Below are 15,157 nucleotides of genomic sequence, written 5' to 3' on the forward strand. Positions count from 1 at the left end.
TTAATATGTTTTAATATACTTAATATTTCTTTTTCCCTTCAGTTGTGTATAGTGAGACAGGGTGACAAGATGGAGCTCATGTTTAAACAACTACTTGTCGAAGATCGAACTACAGAAGGAAGTGTTTCCTATGTAGACTTTCTATGTCATCTTCACAAAGAAATTAGAACTTTGCTATCATGAGATAAAATTTAATTGTTAGGTTTAACACAATGTTAGTATGGTATGAAATTTCTTGCATCAAGTCTTAAAATGGATGCAATTTAAACTTTGGGAAAAAATATATTTTTATGCTCCTACTGTTGACTTGAGATTGAAAACACTAGAAAGCAAATTAAAGAAAACTATGTAGATTGTGAGCAAAGATTTATGTAAATACCATGATAATATAAAGGGTTCAAGTTTGATTCATTGTTTTTAAAATTTAAATGCTTTACTCCTGTTTTATTATGCTTTAATAAAAATCCTAAATTAGAAACTGAAAATATTTTAAAGTAAGTTATTATAAATGCAGTTATATATTTCTTGAACCCCTTGAGTAAAGAATTTTAAAGCTTGCTTTAATTTATTGTTGGAAAAGAAATCAGTATTGAGGAAATTTTATTTTGGTTGTAATTATGACTTAATTTGTAGTTTGTTTATAGTAGCTAATTATTCTGAGAATAAATTTTCTTATATCTTTTAGAGTGTTACTTATTATCTGTGACAAATGTAATGCACACTTATTTGTATGTATTACTTATTTGGCAGTGATAAAATAATTGTTAAATTTACAGGTTTAACAATTAGTTTATCAAGGTTTTAACAAGATGTGAGGTATGCATATCCGAGGTTACCGAATACATATTGAAAAAAACATTTCCTACAACAGGTTACTTAAATTTTCTATCATTTTCCATTCTAAACACTAATAATATTTAATATATATAAATGTCCTGCATTGATCATGTATAACAATGAGAAATGTTATTTTCACTAAGTTAATGTTGCAGCCAATGCCCAGTGCTGTAATTATTTATATTAATCAAATATAATTGAACACAAAATTGCACTTCTGCACATACATTAGCGGTGAAAATATGCAATTCAGTAACTGACAATGTGGTGCACAACAAATGCATGTTGGAATTCCAGTCTTTAGTATTGTTTAAAGTGAATGTGGTTTCTGAGTATAATCAGTATTCAGTAGTTATGGCTTAATTTTATCATTTAAGTGAAGCTCAAAAGTGCCAAATAATTGGTAAAATCCAGGGAAGTCAATGGACATCAACCAAAATTTGAATATACCTCAAACTGTCACATCAAGAGTTTGGAGCCACTTTTTAAGCACTGGATCAGTTGTTGATTGACAGCCTGGTCAAGTGCGACCAAGAGAAACAACTGCATCAGGAGACAGTTCTCTGCTGTTGTTGGCTCAAAGAAACCGCGAAATGACAAGAGATTTGGTTTTAGACCTTCAGGCTGTCACAGGAACTCGAATAAGCCATTCTACTGCTGCACAAAGACTTAACAAGATTGGAATGTATGCAAGAAAACTATTGGTTTGTGTTCCACTCATCAAGCTTTCAGAAAGGCCTGTTTAAACTGGTGCTGTCTTCATGTTCATTGGAGCCAAGATGACTGGGCCAGAGTATTGTTTACTGATGAGTTCAAATATCTGAACAGTGATTCTAGATGTGTTTTGTTCTGGAGAGAGGAAAAAGCACGCAACTTGCCATCCCTTGTTGTGAAATATACTGTTTCCATGACTGTGGCTTAATGTTTTCAGGAGGAATCATGACAAATGGCTGCACTGAGCTGCATATCTTTCAAGGAGGTTCTGTAACTGCTCGGAGATATGTGGACGAGGTACTTGAACCTCAAGGCAGACTGTTTAGGGGTGCTGTTGGCCCAGAGGTTTTGCTAATGGACGACAGTGCTCAGCCTCATCGAGCATATGTTGTGTCAGAATACTTGCAAACACAAGATATGACTCTATTGGATTGGCCACCTTACTCACCCGACTGAGCATGTGATAGTTGCCCTAGGGCACTGAATTTTAGTGCGCCAAATTCATCCCGTTCCCTTCAGCAGCTGAAAGTGCACTTTTAGAAGAGTGGCATGCAATTCTACAAGACTTTATCAACAGTTTGGTAACGTCTATGAAATCAAGATGTGAGGCATGCATATCTATCCGAGGATACCATATACCATATTGAAGAAAAACATTTCCTACAACAGGTGACTTGATTTTTCCATTTATTAATTTGGTTTTAATTTCAATATTTTGTGAATAATAAACTGCCGAACATTGTAATTTATGTTACCTAATGATTTTGTACAAATTTCTATTAATAATTTTTCTTGGAAGTATCAGTTATGTTTCATTTCTCACATTATGCTTTAATTTTGATGACAAGTGCACATTTTAGTCTAATTTGCATGCTGGTGAAGGCTGCAAAAAGAAGTTATAGTAAAGTTTTAAATAATAATAACTGGTTAATTCACGTAAAATGTTTTATAAATATTTAATTCTCTGATTGTTGAAAATAAACTCATATATTATCCGAAAGGACTTGGCCTTGATTAATTTGGAAAAACAAGATTCTATTGTTCAATAATAAAACCAAGAAAAATGTGGAAATAAACTTATTTAGCATTTCTCAAGACAGCCTTTACATAAACTCCATTTGCTGGATTGATTATGACAGTAGGGCATATTAATGGTAAAGGGTCATCTGTTTTTTCACATGCTTCAAATCGGAATTTCTTTAGAAGTTTAAAAAGAGTAAGTTTAGCTTCCAGTTGTGCAAAACGAGCCCCTATGCAGTTTCTGGGGCCCACTCCAAAAGGTATGTATGACATATTTTTAATTGAAATTTTGTTTTCCGTGGAAAAGCGTTCAGGATCAAATTTCCATGGATCGGGCCAAAAATCAGGATTATGGTGGATGTCCCATACTGGTGCTTGGACAATTGCTCCTTTTGGTATGGTGTAAGATCCAATCTGATGGTCTTCTGCACACTTTCTGGCCACAAATCCTGTGACTGGAGGATACATTCGCATGGACTCGCCGAATACTTGATCTAAATACTGGAGGCCTAATATAAATATTATTATTAAATTATTCCATTTTATGTCACTTGAGTGAAATATTCAGTTTTTATTTCATCACTTTTAATGATATAAAGGAAGAAGTAACTCAGAAAATGAAGCAAAGCTGAAACTATTTTTGAGAGGGGAAAAATAGGTCTCTCCAATTTAATCATTTTTATATTTAGTTAGTTGTTCTAAATTTCCATAAATTTATAATTGGTGATTTGAAAGAAATAAACCATATTTTCCCTTATAGAATTTGTACTTTTTTTTTAATTTATCTATAAATTATTTAACAGCTAGAATAATCACTTAATTTACAAAAACATAATAAATCCATAAATAATTATTTAAAACAACAGGCATATGTGTTTCCAACCTTCTATCTACAAAATGCACTACATTATACTTTTAATTATTAAATAAGTAATGACATTTTATTGAACATGATATTCAAAGTATGTGACATATATTGAACTCGGAATACAAGTGACAAAATTTTGTTTTGCAGAGTTTCATTACAAATGTTGTAAAAAGTAGTCAAGAAACACAATATGCCATTGACTTTATATATGAGAATATAAGAAAAAATACCAGTCGTGAAGAAATGATGCAAGTAATACAATAAAATTTGTTTTTTCAATCGGAACTATTTTAAAATTTCTGAAATAAAACTTGGGAAAAATCTAATAAAATGCACCCATAAAAGAAGAACTCGGAAAATGGAACAATGCTAAATAATATCTAATTAAAATATTTTTTACGTAAATTTTACACTAAAAAATCGAAGATATGAAAAGGAAAGGAATTAATAAAATATGGCCCTGGAGAAAATGCAAATATTTTAATATCTTTATTGAAATATTTCAACTCTTCAATATATAGCAGGAGTGGCCAAAACTCCTCACAAAAGGAGGCACATGTAAGAATTTTGGGAATTTCGAGAGCCATAATTCCGTATTTATATCGTTTCAAATGTAATAGGCAGATTTTCATGTAAAGAAAAGTTAGGGCCAAGCATTTCCTTTTGATTGCTTCCCCCTTCCCTCATTAAAATTGGTTTTAGCAGAAGCAACTGGTCGAAGGAAGAAATTGTAATGGTCTTTGCAAGTGCAATAAGGTAAAAAACTTTGAGTGAAAATACACTCATGTCCATAAATTAAGGATAATTCGGAGTCACGCGGAAATCGAACTCTAAAATAAATATATCACCTGTAAAATCACTACACAGATCTTCAAGAATCATATGCAAATTTCAGGAAGTAACCAGATGACACCGATGGTACGTCACAATGACGAGAGAGATATAAAAGGAATACAGGCGAAGAAGTAAAATTGTTTGCAGGCGCTTTATAAGCATTTCAGTGCAATAACTGAATAGTTACAACACAAAGGACACATTTGGATGATTTTTTACGTGGTAGAATTATCGGCCGTCTGGAATGTGGGCATACCCAACTGGAAGTATCAGACGAACTTGGAATTGCCCAGAGTGTCATCTCCAGGCTTTGGCAACGATTCCAAGATGATGGTAATGTGAGTAGACGTTACAGCACAGGTCGCCCCAGAGTTACAACGCCGAATGAGGACCGATATTTGGCAGTTACTGCCAAAAGGAACAGGCGGAGCACAGCCTCAGACTTGTCTCTTCAGCCACTGGTACGACAATTTCAAGGCAGACCGTGTACAGACGCTTAGGGCAGATTGGTCTATATGCTCATAGACCTGTCAGATGCGTTTAACTTACTGCAACTCACTGTCGCCTGCGGTTAGCCTGGAGTAGAGAGCATGCATTGTGGACATCACAACAGTGGGCTTGTGTGATGTTTTCTGTCGAGTCCAGGTTTAGCTTGCAGTCTGATTCTCGCCGGACTTTCGTATGGAGAGCTCCAGGTACCCATTATCACCAAGAAAACATCATTGAATGACACCGTTATGGTGGTGCCGGAGTGCTCGTTCGGAGTGGAATTATTCTGCGTTCCAGAACTGACTTGCATGTTCAAATTGGAACCATGACAAGCCAAATCTATCGGGGCGCCATGGGCGCACAATTTGTGTTTATGGATGACAACGCTCGTCCTCACCGTGCAAACATCGTAAGTAAATGCCTTCAATCGGAGGATATCACCTGTGTGGTCTGGCCAGCATTCTCACTGGACTTGAATCCAGTAGAGCACGTGGAACATGCTTGGATGACGAGTTTCAGCCCGTCAACCTCCTCCTACATGTCTACCGGAACTTCGGAGAGCATTGCTTTTTGAGTGGTGTAATATCCCCCAAGATCAGATCGATAATTTGATACTCAGCATGCCTAGGCATTGTACGGACTGTATTGTATCGTCTGGGAGACATACAATGTATTAACAATCATACCAACCATGTAATATTGGTTTTTTGTAAATAGGTTTTTTTTTTTTTTTTTTTTTTAATTTGCTCCAGGGAGAAAAAATCGCTAATTTTTTTAATAGTATCAAACATAAAGCATCTTTTTATGCTCTTTACCTTTTGTTTAATAAATAAGCTTTACAAATAAGTTAAATTTGCTTTGCTTCTAACTCTTCCTTTGCCTGATTTTGCATTATCCTTAATTTATGAACATGAGTGTAGTTTAAAAACAAGCCTAAAGTTTTTTTTTTTTTTTTTTTTTTTTTTTTGGAGGGGGACACAAGTTCTTTGCCTAAGGAAAAGGATGCCTTCGTGGAGAATTTTTGTTCTATATATGCAATTCGAGAAATGAAAATTGCTTGGAAAAGCACACCTAATATTTAGTTTTTCCTATACAACTGACATAATGAGAGAGATCAAAACAAACACAGTCAAAAGGCTTTAATCCGGACCTTGCATTGACGCATGCGCATAATACCTTTATGCATGCGCGTTTATTGTGTAACGGACGGTATAAGCTAAGCTAAAATTATCTATTTCAGTTAATGTTGCAGATTGCATTGTTCTTTAATCTTCTAATTGGATCTGGCTTATTATTTTTTGCAGACTGTTAGAGCAATTTTATAAAAGTAAGCTTGAACTTTCGATTAAGTCGAAAAGAATTTCCGATTCTGGAGCTACCAAAGGATCTACAAAGCGAAAGCATGTTTCGATGTCCATCAAACAAAAAGTGGAATTGCTGCAAAAAATGGATAAAAGCATATCCTTTGATTCTCTAGTCATTCCGAAATATGTTTATCAATTTCACGCTGCTCTGCGAGGGGGGGGGACGTCGCGGCGCTCAATTAAATGGAAGTTCATCTATCGGCACTATCCTTATCTTCAGGGCAGATGTTTTTATTTTATTCGGCTTATAATTCCTAACTAAATGTAGTATTTCATCTCGATGATATCTCTTTGATATGATTTAAATCAAATTCCTCGTCGTTATAAATATCACGAATACACATCAAATAGTTTTCTGAATGCAATTTTCTAATTTCGACTATGCGTTATGTGTGCTTTACGCATGCGCGCGTTGAAAGAAATGTTTAATAAAGTAAACAAATATAAAGCTTTTTTTTTAATTTTAATACCTTTTAGATCATAATTGCTCTTTATTTCATAAATTACGGTTTCATATTTTTAATTTTATAATTTCTGCATGCCATCTTACCAGATTTAAACTGATGATCTATAATCCGGAAAAACCGATAATGATAATCCGGAACCGCCGAAGTCCCGACGGGTCCGGATTAAAGACTTTTGACTGTAATTGATTTAATTCTTTCAGTGCAAAGATTATCAGTTACAGTTGTTTTTCTAACGAAAAGTATTCAAAATCTGAGATCCTGCGAGTCTACAAAACGATTTGAATTTCCAAAATCGTATATTACCACTTTTTTTCATCATTTGAAATTTTCCAATGCTAACTTCAGAAATAGCCCTTTAACACAAAACTTTGGAAAGATAGTTTTATTGACGTTTCATAGAAATTTTCAATAAAAGAACACGTTTGTTGCAGCTTCAAAGTACAATATTTTAAAGTATTAAAATCACCTTGTGACGATCCTACAATGTTTCAGAATGGCATCCAACGAAATCTGCCAGAATATTCAGCCATGGCTACTGATTTTTAAACTGTAGTGTGACTCAAATACGTTTGTCAAACTATGTTAAGAAAATGAATCTCATGATTCAAAAGTTTAATTACGTACTTCATTCATATTAATTAGCAAATATAAGTGTATTTTAAAAAATGTATTCTTAAATAATTTTCATAAAACGCAAATTTTGATTTATATAAAAACTTTGCATATTATGTAAATGTTACTTCCCCCTCTTTCTTCTTATTTATAGAATTCAAGATAACTCTGAAAAACCGTTCAGGATTAGAAAAAAATATTGAGAAAATTCGGGATTCAACCTATCTCCTTTTCTACAATGCAAGTTAAAAACTGCACATATTCATAGTACTTTTCAGATGTAAGATATAGAGTCATTAGTTTTTCTTCAAGCAAGGGACATGAAAAATGAGCAAGGCCCTTGCTAGGAATCGAACCTGGACCTTTCGAATATGCATCGAGTGTGCTGTTACATCACGACGATATGTTCAAAGGAGGGAGAAAAAAAACCTTAAAAAATTCATTTAAGAAATAATGCACAAAGTAGCAATAATACAAAGTTTTAGATGCAGTCCAAATGAAATTTATTTCCCAGTCTCGACTTGAAAACTGATCAGGACGATTATGAAGAAGTTTCACCAGCAACGAGTAACTGAATGATAAAATAGATGGGATATGCAGCCCCAAAAATAAAGTTCACACCATATTCCTAGCAAAATGTGAGGGAATTCAGTGAAGAAGTCCATCCTCATTACCACTCCAGAAATTTCGAACTATTATAGATTGAATTGTAATCTCTGCTCAGCATTACCAAGGAAGCATCGCAAAAGATGGCGTACCAACTGAACAAAGGGTTTTTTTACGAATGCTTTTGAACAATACGGAGAAAATGCACAAATGCCATTGGCTTTCTGAGGGATGGACAGTTTGAATGCTAATTCGTTTCTGTATGTAGGAACTGTGACAATTATTGGCCAAATGCGAGTAAGAAGTTTTACCTCATTTGTCATAAAATCTATGCACGAGTTAGTTCTTTGAGTACACCTAATCGTTAAATAATTTTCTATTTTAAAACAGCTCCTGTGCGGTCTCCTTGAAATAGGTTTCTTTAGTGCCTACTCGAGCCATTCGGGGACTTGGAGGGTGCACAGTTCCTTATAAAGAATAGCACATTTTCCGAAGCAGGATACTACATGAAAGCCTAAACCGAAAGACTGAAGAAAAATAAACCTTGAAAGAGAAAAAAAAAACCTTTAGTAATTTTTTTTTAAATGATCATCGGATTTGCCTTTTCTGTTAACCCGATGGCAATTATCTTTAAAAATAACATTAACCCCTTAACTGCCGCGGGCGTATATATACACCCTTTCAAAATACTATCATTTGTTCTGGGACCGCTTCTGTTTAATATCTACACAAATGATATGCCGGTTCCTTTGAATGCAAAAGTAGTGAAATATGCCGACGACACAGTAATTTGAACCAAGTCGCTAAAACCTCAGCTCGCTGTAGATAAACTTGAAAGCGCAGTAAATATCATAGCACACTGTTATGGTTTATAAAAATTAAAAGTATATCCGTCAAAGAGCCAAATTCTCCTTTTCAGACGTCATCGGAAGTTCACTCCTGTGAATGTAAATATAAAAATTAATGATCAAGCCCTAGCAATTGTTTCAAGTATCTAGGAGTGGTTTTCGACTCACAACTGTTATTCAAAGAACACACGGAGTATGCCTTGCGCAAAGCCACCGCTGCTAAAATGTCTCTTTACCCTTTAATAAGAAGAAATGCTAAATTAAATATCAGTCTCAAGAAGAAGATCTATAGCAGCTTAATAAGACCCACCCTACTGCCTATCTGGGCCACTGTGTACAAGACTTATAGACACAAACTACAGGTCTTTCAGAACAAAATACTCAGACAAATTGTTGACTCCCCATGGTTCGTACGTAACCTGCAGATACACAAAGAACTAAAAATAAGACCCATAGCTGATCAAATTCTCACCACGAGCTACAATTTCTCTGCTAAAATAGAACTTTCTCAATATGAACATATCCGTAATCTGATAAATTATGATCCTACTATAGAAATTGCAGCAAAGCGCCCAAGAGGCATCTTCCATAACAGCAAATGGTGAAATGTGTATATATTGTACATAGTACTATTATCTTTATTTTATCTTCATTGTGTCATTTTACCAGTGTCTTTGAAACTTTATAGACTTATGGACATGATCCATGTACCTGGATCTTCAAAGCACTGATCTTATATTTGTCATTTTCGTAATCTTCTTATTGTTATATCAGAGACTTTGTAATATTGTGGACTTATGGACATGATCCGTGTACCTGGATCTTCAAAGCTCTGATTATTTATTGCTAGTGTAAAACGTTTTTCACCATTTGCCACTTCGCTCAAATACCGCCGTCCCTATATGTACATAGTGTATAGTTTCAGTAACTCATGTGATTCAGTGTTGTACAAGAACTTTAGTGTTTAATTTCTCAGACCAAGACTTCAATGAATTGTGATATCTACTATTTCAAGATGCATTGGCTGTGGACAGTTCACGGGAGGGTGACTACCACTGTCCAATCTGTGTTTTACAGAAAGGATGAATTTGAATATTTTGTTTAGCTAATCTGTTGCACTTAGTTGTGCCATTTGTCTTCATTTAGATCGCGATATTAGTTTAATTATTCCAATCTGGATAACCTGTTTCAAAACTTGATAATTATTAATATATCCAATATTTCTCATTGCACGCGTAAGCTGCTTTGCTCGGAGTCTGAACTTGGGTGGGTGACCACCCGTGTGACAGGCTCCTGCCAATCATGTCCCTCCACTCCACCTACATTTCACAAAATTTGACAAGTTTCGCCTAGTTGGCGCGGCGTAAATCGCCTTAATTAAAAACTTAAGTACCAACGCCGGTACTTACGTATTATCGCAACCAGGTTGGCGCTATTTGTAAGTTTGAGTAAAAAAGTATGAATAGAAAGAAATTGTGCATTTATTAATTACAGATAATTTTTAATACAGTTTTTATATTATTTTGTTTTAAAATATAAAAAACAATTAAACCCTTCCGGTTTCGAATTTGAATAAGTTGCAGAATTATTTTTTCGGCGGAAATCTTTTGGCTATTGCTTTTAGCACTGATTGAAAACCGTCTTCGCCATTAACAGCTTGAGCTTGGCGCCATATAAATTCGATAAGGTATGAGTCAAGATGATGACGGGCTGTTCCTCTCTGTTTTTTGTTGCACCATTTGGCTGAGCCCCACATGCGCTCTACATGTTGTGTGTGAACGCCCGTGCTGGGATACACAAAGTTATATTTGTGATTAACAGTTCCATGCAGAAATCCAGCATTTTTGAACTCACTTGTATTGTATCCTTTCCAGCAATCCGAATAAATGATGCTTCCTTCCTTGATATTTTCGCAAATTTTTTCCATGAGGGTAACGGCACTTCTGTTAGGTACAGTAACCAAAAAAGTCTCTTTCTTTTCTCGGCAAATTCCGCCGAAAACCCATTGCTGTGGTAGTACACGCACAGTGTTATTTTTTCTTTTTACAAATAAATTCTTTTTACAAAACTACGTATAACACGTAGGGTTGCCGTAAGTAGGGTCGCCAAATTTGGCGATTTATGCGAATTTTGGCCTGGTTGCGTTAATACGTAAGTACCCCCAACGCCTTGGGCCAATTTACCAACAGAGACGGTTAAAGTAGCGGTTGGCTACTAATTGCCGCCTAGCAATTGACTCGGATTTCGATTTCGATACTATCATTTGCTTTGCGCTGCTACCCATAAAATTATTCGCAAAGCTTTGGAATGCAACACCACAATGACCTTTGCAAAGTATGCGAATGAGGATACTATTTCAGAGAAGTGTGGGGAGAGATGGATGTGTCTAAAGCGGTTAAAGGAATGACTGCGCGGTATTGGCTGGTGTTGTTTGAGAAACATGTATTTTTTACTTCCTTGTACGAAGTAAAAAGGAAGTATTGTAATCGCGAAAAGCTTCAGGCAGCATATTTCAACGAAAATATCCACTTTGACCGCTTTCGAATGCAATTTAACGATGTTTTTGCATGATATCTGTACGTAAGGACAGAATAAAAGACTCTTTTCCTCCCCCCCCCCAAAAAAAACTAAAAAACTGCTTTAAAATGAATTTTGAAGAGAATTTTTCGTGGCGTCTGTACGAACGTATGTACGTACGTGCGTACGTACGTATCTCACATAACTCAAAAACGAGTTGCCTCAGAACTTTGAAATTTTGTATATAAGATTACTATAACATGTAGATGTGCACCTCGTATTTTGGTTTCAATCGGCCGCGCCAAACGTATATAAATATATTTATAAATTATTATAGATTACCTTTTTATTAAAGTTTACCTCTTTATTAAAGTTTACGACGAAAGAAGAGCATTTAATTTTTCCACACTTAAATTAACTAACTGGAATTCAAATATTTCCAAAAGAGTCATACTCAACACAATTTATTCACTACTTAGAATAAAAAGAATTTGCAATACTGCGGAACACTTACAAGAAGAAATACTATACTTCGTAACTATTTTAAAAAGTAACCTAATACCTCATAAAATAATTAAAAATACCCTTACAAAAGCTGGCATTAGCCTTACCTATTTTTAGATTTTTTGAATTAGATAATGATATTTTATGCCTAAGGCTACGGACAGTTTAAGATGGATGACTAATTCAGAGAATCTATTGTAAAAACGTACAGATAATTCTTGTTTATTCATTCTCTTTCCTCCAAAATTTTGGCACTTTTATCTTAAATACTATTGTGTACATAGTTTTAAATTTCTATAATGGCCAATTTTACTGCTTTTATTAACAAATCGGGCTTTTTTCGTTTTTCATAGTAGCTTGATCGCCCGCTAGCTTGAAGAATTACGACTTTTTTAACAAATGACTGTTTTTTCCTTTTACTCTTGCTTTAATGGCCAAGTTTTTGTAGTTTTAGCTGAATTAGCCATTTTCACTTCGAAAAAAATTTTTTTCCATCCTACTACAAGCCAAGCGCTATTTTTGAGATCTTTACACGTTTTTCCGAGGTTTCCGGCCCCCTTCGATAATAGGAGACGAGTTGCAGATAACGAAAATCTCTTCGTATTGGCTAAATGCCCACAGAACTTCGCTCCCCCTTACATACGTCATTCGAATGAAGGACACAGAATGAATAGCAGCCATTTTTCAACTAGTTTTAAGAGGGACAGCTTTGCATCGCCACAGGTCAGTTTTTGTTTCTTTTGTCACAACTTTTTCTTGGTCTTAGCAAGACCCACTTAGTTTGTTCTCATCTTAATTTTTGTTTTATTTTATTTTAATTACAGTTTTTCATTTCAGATTTCTAAAATCTATAATTTAAAAATTAAATTGTTAATCTTTAAGCTTGCAGGCCCAGCCCGTATGTTTTTGTATTTTTAGGACTAATAGCTCACCGCTATTTATTTTCGTTTTTGTTTTGATTTTAATTTTGATTTTAGTCTAGATTTAGGAAGTTTAGGTATTGTTTAACATATTTTAACACCTTAATGTGTCATTCTGTGCGGACGCGTCGGGAAATTGGAACAGAGAATTGAGACTATTAAAATTTCCAAGACACTTTGTCTAAATTTTAAAAAATTTTTGTAGCGAAAAAGTTTCAATTGTCTGTTTCGGCGAAAAGCGTAATGGGGTTAGCTTGATTCGACGTTCAAATAAATGAAATTTCCCTTGAAAAGCCAGTTTGGAAGTCGAATTGGGCTAATTTACCATTTTCCGCTTAACTTTTTATCTGATTCTGTTTTTTTAATGTTTACATGTCTAATGGTTTGATTTTCATATGTATTAATTCTTTTAAAACGTGTTGAACTTTTTGGAGCAGCAGCTCTTGGTAACTTTTAGGCGAGCTTACTACAATTTTTATATTTTACTAATTTTGCAGCATATTGCGCAAGATGTTTTTTAGACCAATTTTTTTTTTTTTTTTTTTTTTTAATTTTAATTACTACCTTGCTTGATATAATATATTTATAAATATATCCACTCTGTTACCCGGCTCAGTGATCTCAGTTTCTTTACTCTTTTATGTTTGTAAATTGTACATTTTTTGCTTTAAAAATGATTGAATTATGTTGTTTTTATCTTCCGGTTAAGGATTTTATGCCTTTAGTAAATCTGTACGCAATATTTTTAGAATTATCAACAATTTTAAAATTGTTTAAGTGCCGCTAAGCCTAATTTGATGGCAGCCATTGATGTTTACATTTGAAACAGCTGAGTAGCGGATTTGTTGCCAATATAGAGAAACTTAGCTTCGCAACAACAAAGATAACGCCTTCATTTATTATTTAAATCATGCTTAATCCTTTCTGGAATTTTTTCGAGTAAATAAGCGTTTAAGATTTACTTCGTAATTTTTAATACAGATATTTTGAGTTTTTATGTATTTTTGCTTTGTCGCGAAGTGAAAACTGAATTAATTGAATGAGAAATACTCAGTCGTCTGTGAAAAACTGTTTCTTTTTTGTTTTGTTTGCTTAATTTCTTTTATACATAGTTCTAGCTTTATTATAATATTTGAATAGAACATGTGGCAACGATTAGATAATTCTTTAAATGATATAAATTTTGTGCATTCTGAGTTATAATATGAACGAAATATAATACTGTTAAGTAAACCTAGCGCCAGAGTGTCGCTATGGTAAACAAAGTGAATTTTAAAGAATGCATTTATTCTATTGTGGTTTATGCGCTGTCGGCGAAGTAGGTTTAATTCAATCTAATAAGTTTAAATAAAATGCAAGAAAAAATGCGTATAATTTAATATTCCGTACAAGGAAGACATGTGGTGTACACATCAGATTTTTTTAATTCTGTGTCCTCCGTTTTCGTTTACTTTTTGTAGTAGGTTCCAGGAATAAAAAAAGATATAACGGATGTTTCAAACTCATGTCTCTTTTTTGAATTATTTTTTGATGAACTGCTCGTGCTTCATATTGTTACTGAAACTAACCGTTTTGTAGACGAGTATATGAACTAACACCTTGCAAACGAAAAATCAAGAACAAAATTGTGGCATTCAACCAGTTCAGAAGAAATATATGTTTTTTAGGCATACTGATTTCACAAGGTATAACACTGAAACCTGATATTACACTTTACTGGTCTAAAAATGAATTGATCGAAACTCCATTTTAGGGATCTTTTTTATTATAGAAACATTATTTTTATTATACTTACATCTTTTTATTATACTTTTACTCAAAACATTAAATTTTGTGCATTCATTTTTTTCTTTTATTCTTTATTTTATGAAAGTAAACAGTTTTTAGAAAGTAAAACTTGCACTTATTTTCCCCCTAATACAGTACAAATTCTTTAATTCGTACTCGTCGGGAATTCGGCGATTCTGAATTATAGATCATCAATTTAAATCTCGTAAGATGGCATGCAGAAATTATAAAATTAAAATTATGAAACCGTAATTTATGAAATAAAGAGCAATTATGATCTAAAGGGTATCAAAATTTACAAAAAAAAAAAAAAAAAAAAAAACTTAATATTTATTTGTTTACTATTAAACATTTCTTTCAATGTATGTTGTTTAAGTTGCTTCGTTTTATGTGCTAATACTTTCTCTTTAATTTTATAAACAGACATATTTTCTTGTTCAGTTACAAAGTTCCGCTTTTCAAGTCTTGTAATTCCTGTGCCAAGAATACCGACTAACTTGTCAATCGAAATTTTTTCGTTTTCACTAACCTTTCTGTCACTTTCTTCATGCCGTTATCCATTTTTTGCAGCAATTCCACTTTTTGTTTGATGGACATCGAAACAAGCTTTCGGTTTGTAGATCCTTTGGCAGCTCCAGAATCGGAAACTCTTTTTGACATAATCGAAAGTTCAAGCTTACGTTTTATAAAATTGCTCTAACAGTCTGAAAAAAAATAATAAGCCGGATCCAATTAGAAGATTAAGGAACAACGCAATCTGCAACATTAA

General features: G+C 33.8%; 2 protein-coding genes and 1 long non-coding RNA gene across 12 annotated transcripts in view; 2 read left to right on the plus strand and 1 right to left on the minus strand.

Moving 5' to 3' along the window:
• The window catches only part of Sec24CD (COPII coat complex component secretory 24CD), a 114,596-nt gene extending 113,912 nt beyond the window's left edge, over window positions 1-684 (plus strand). For all 3 annotated transcript variants that reach the window (XM_035372814.2, XM_035372815.2, XM_035372812.2), the window contains exon 22: window positions 43-684. In XM_035372814.2, coding sequence (XP_035228705.2) covers window positions 43-183 — 141 coding nt within the window. In that variant the 3' untranslated portion in view covers window positions 184-684. The remainder of the gene's footprint in view (window positions 1-42) is intronic.
• Window positions 1-15,157, minus strand: part of LOC118200841 (cytochrome P450 3A16-like) — a 53,687-nt gene that overhangs the window by 1,072 nt on the left and 37,458 nt on the right. For 7 of the 8 annotated variants that reach the window (XM_035372816.2, XM_035372818.2, XM_085820684.1 and 4 more), the window contains one exon: window positions 2,612-3,080. The exons of the other annotated variant lie outside the window; for it this stretch is intronic. In XM_035372816.2, the coding sequence (XP_035228707.1) occupies window positions 2,629-3,080 (452 nt within the window). In that variant the 3' untranslated portion in view covers window positions 2,612-2,628. Of the gene's footprint in view, window positions 1-2,611; window positions 3,081-15,157 lie in introns of those variants that run through there. 8 annotated transcript variants of the gene reach the window in all.
• Window positions 12,078-15,157, plus strand: part of LOC146996306 (uncharacterized) — a 64,279-nt gene continuing 61,199 nt past the window's right edge. The window contains exon 1 of the long non-coding RNA XR_015042177.1: window positions 12,078-12,403. This is a non-coding gene — a long non-coding RNA (uncharacterized LOC146996306). The remainder of the gene's footprint in view (window positions 12,404-15,157) is intronic.

Source organism: Stegodyphus dumicola, chromosome 7 (genome assembly GCF_044657685.1).
Source record: "Stegodyphus dumicola isolate Sdum_Otavi_A_Nest chromosome 7, ASM4465768v1".
Classification (NCBI taxonomy): domain Eukaryota; kingdom Metazoa; phylum Arthropoda; class Arachnida; order Araneae; family Eresidae; genus Stegodyphus; species Stegodyphus dumicola.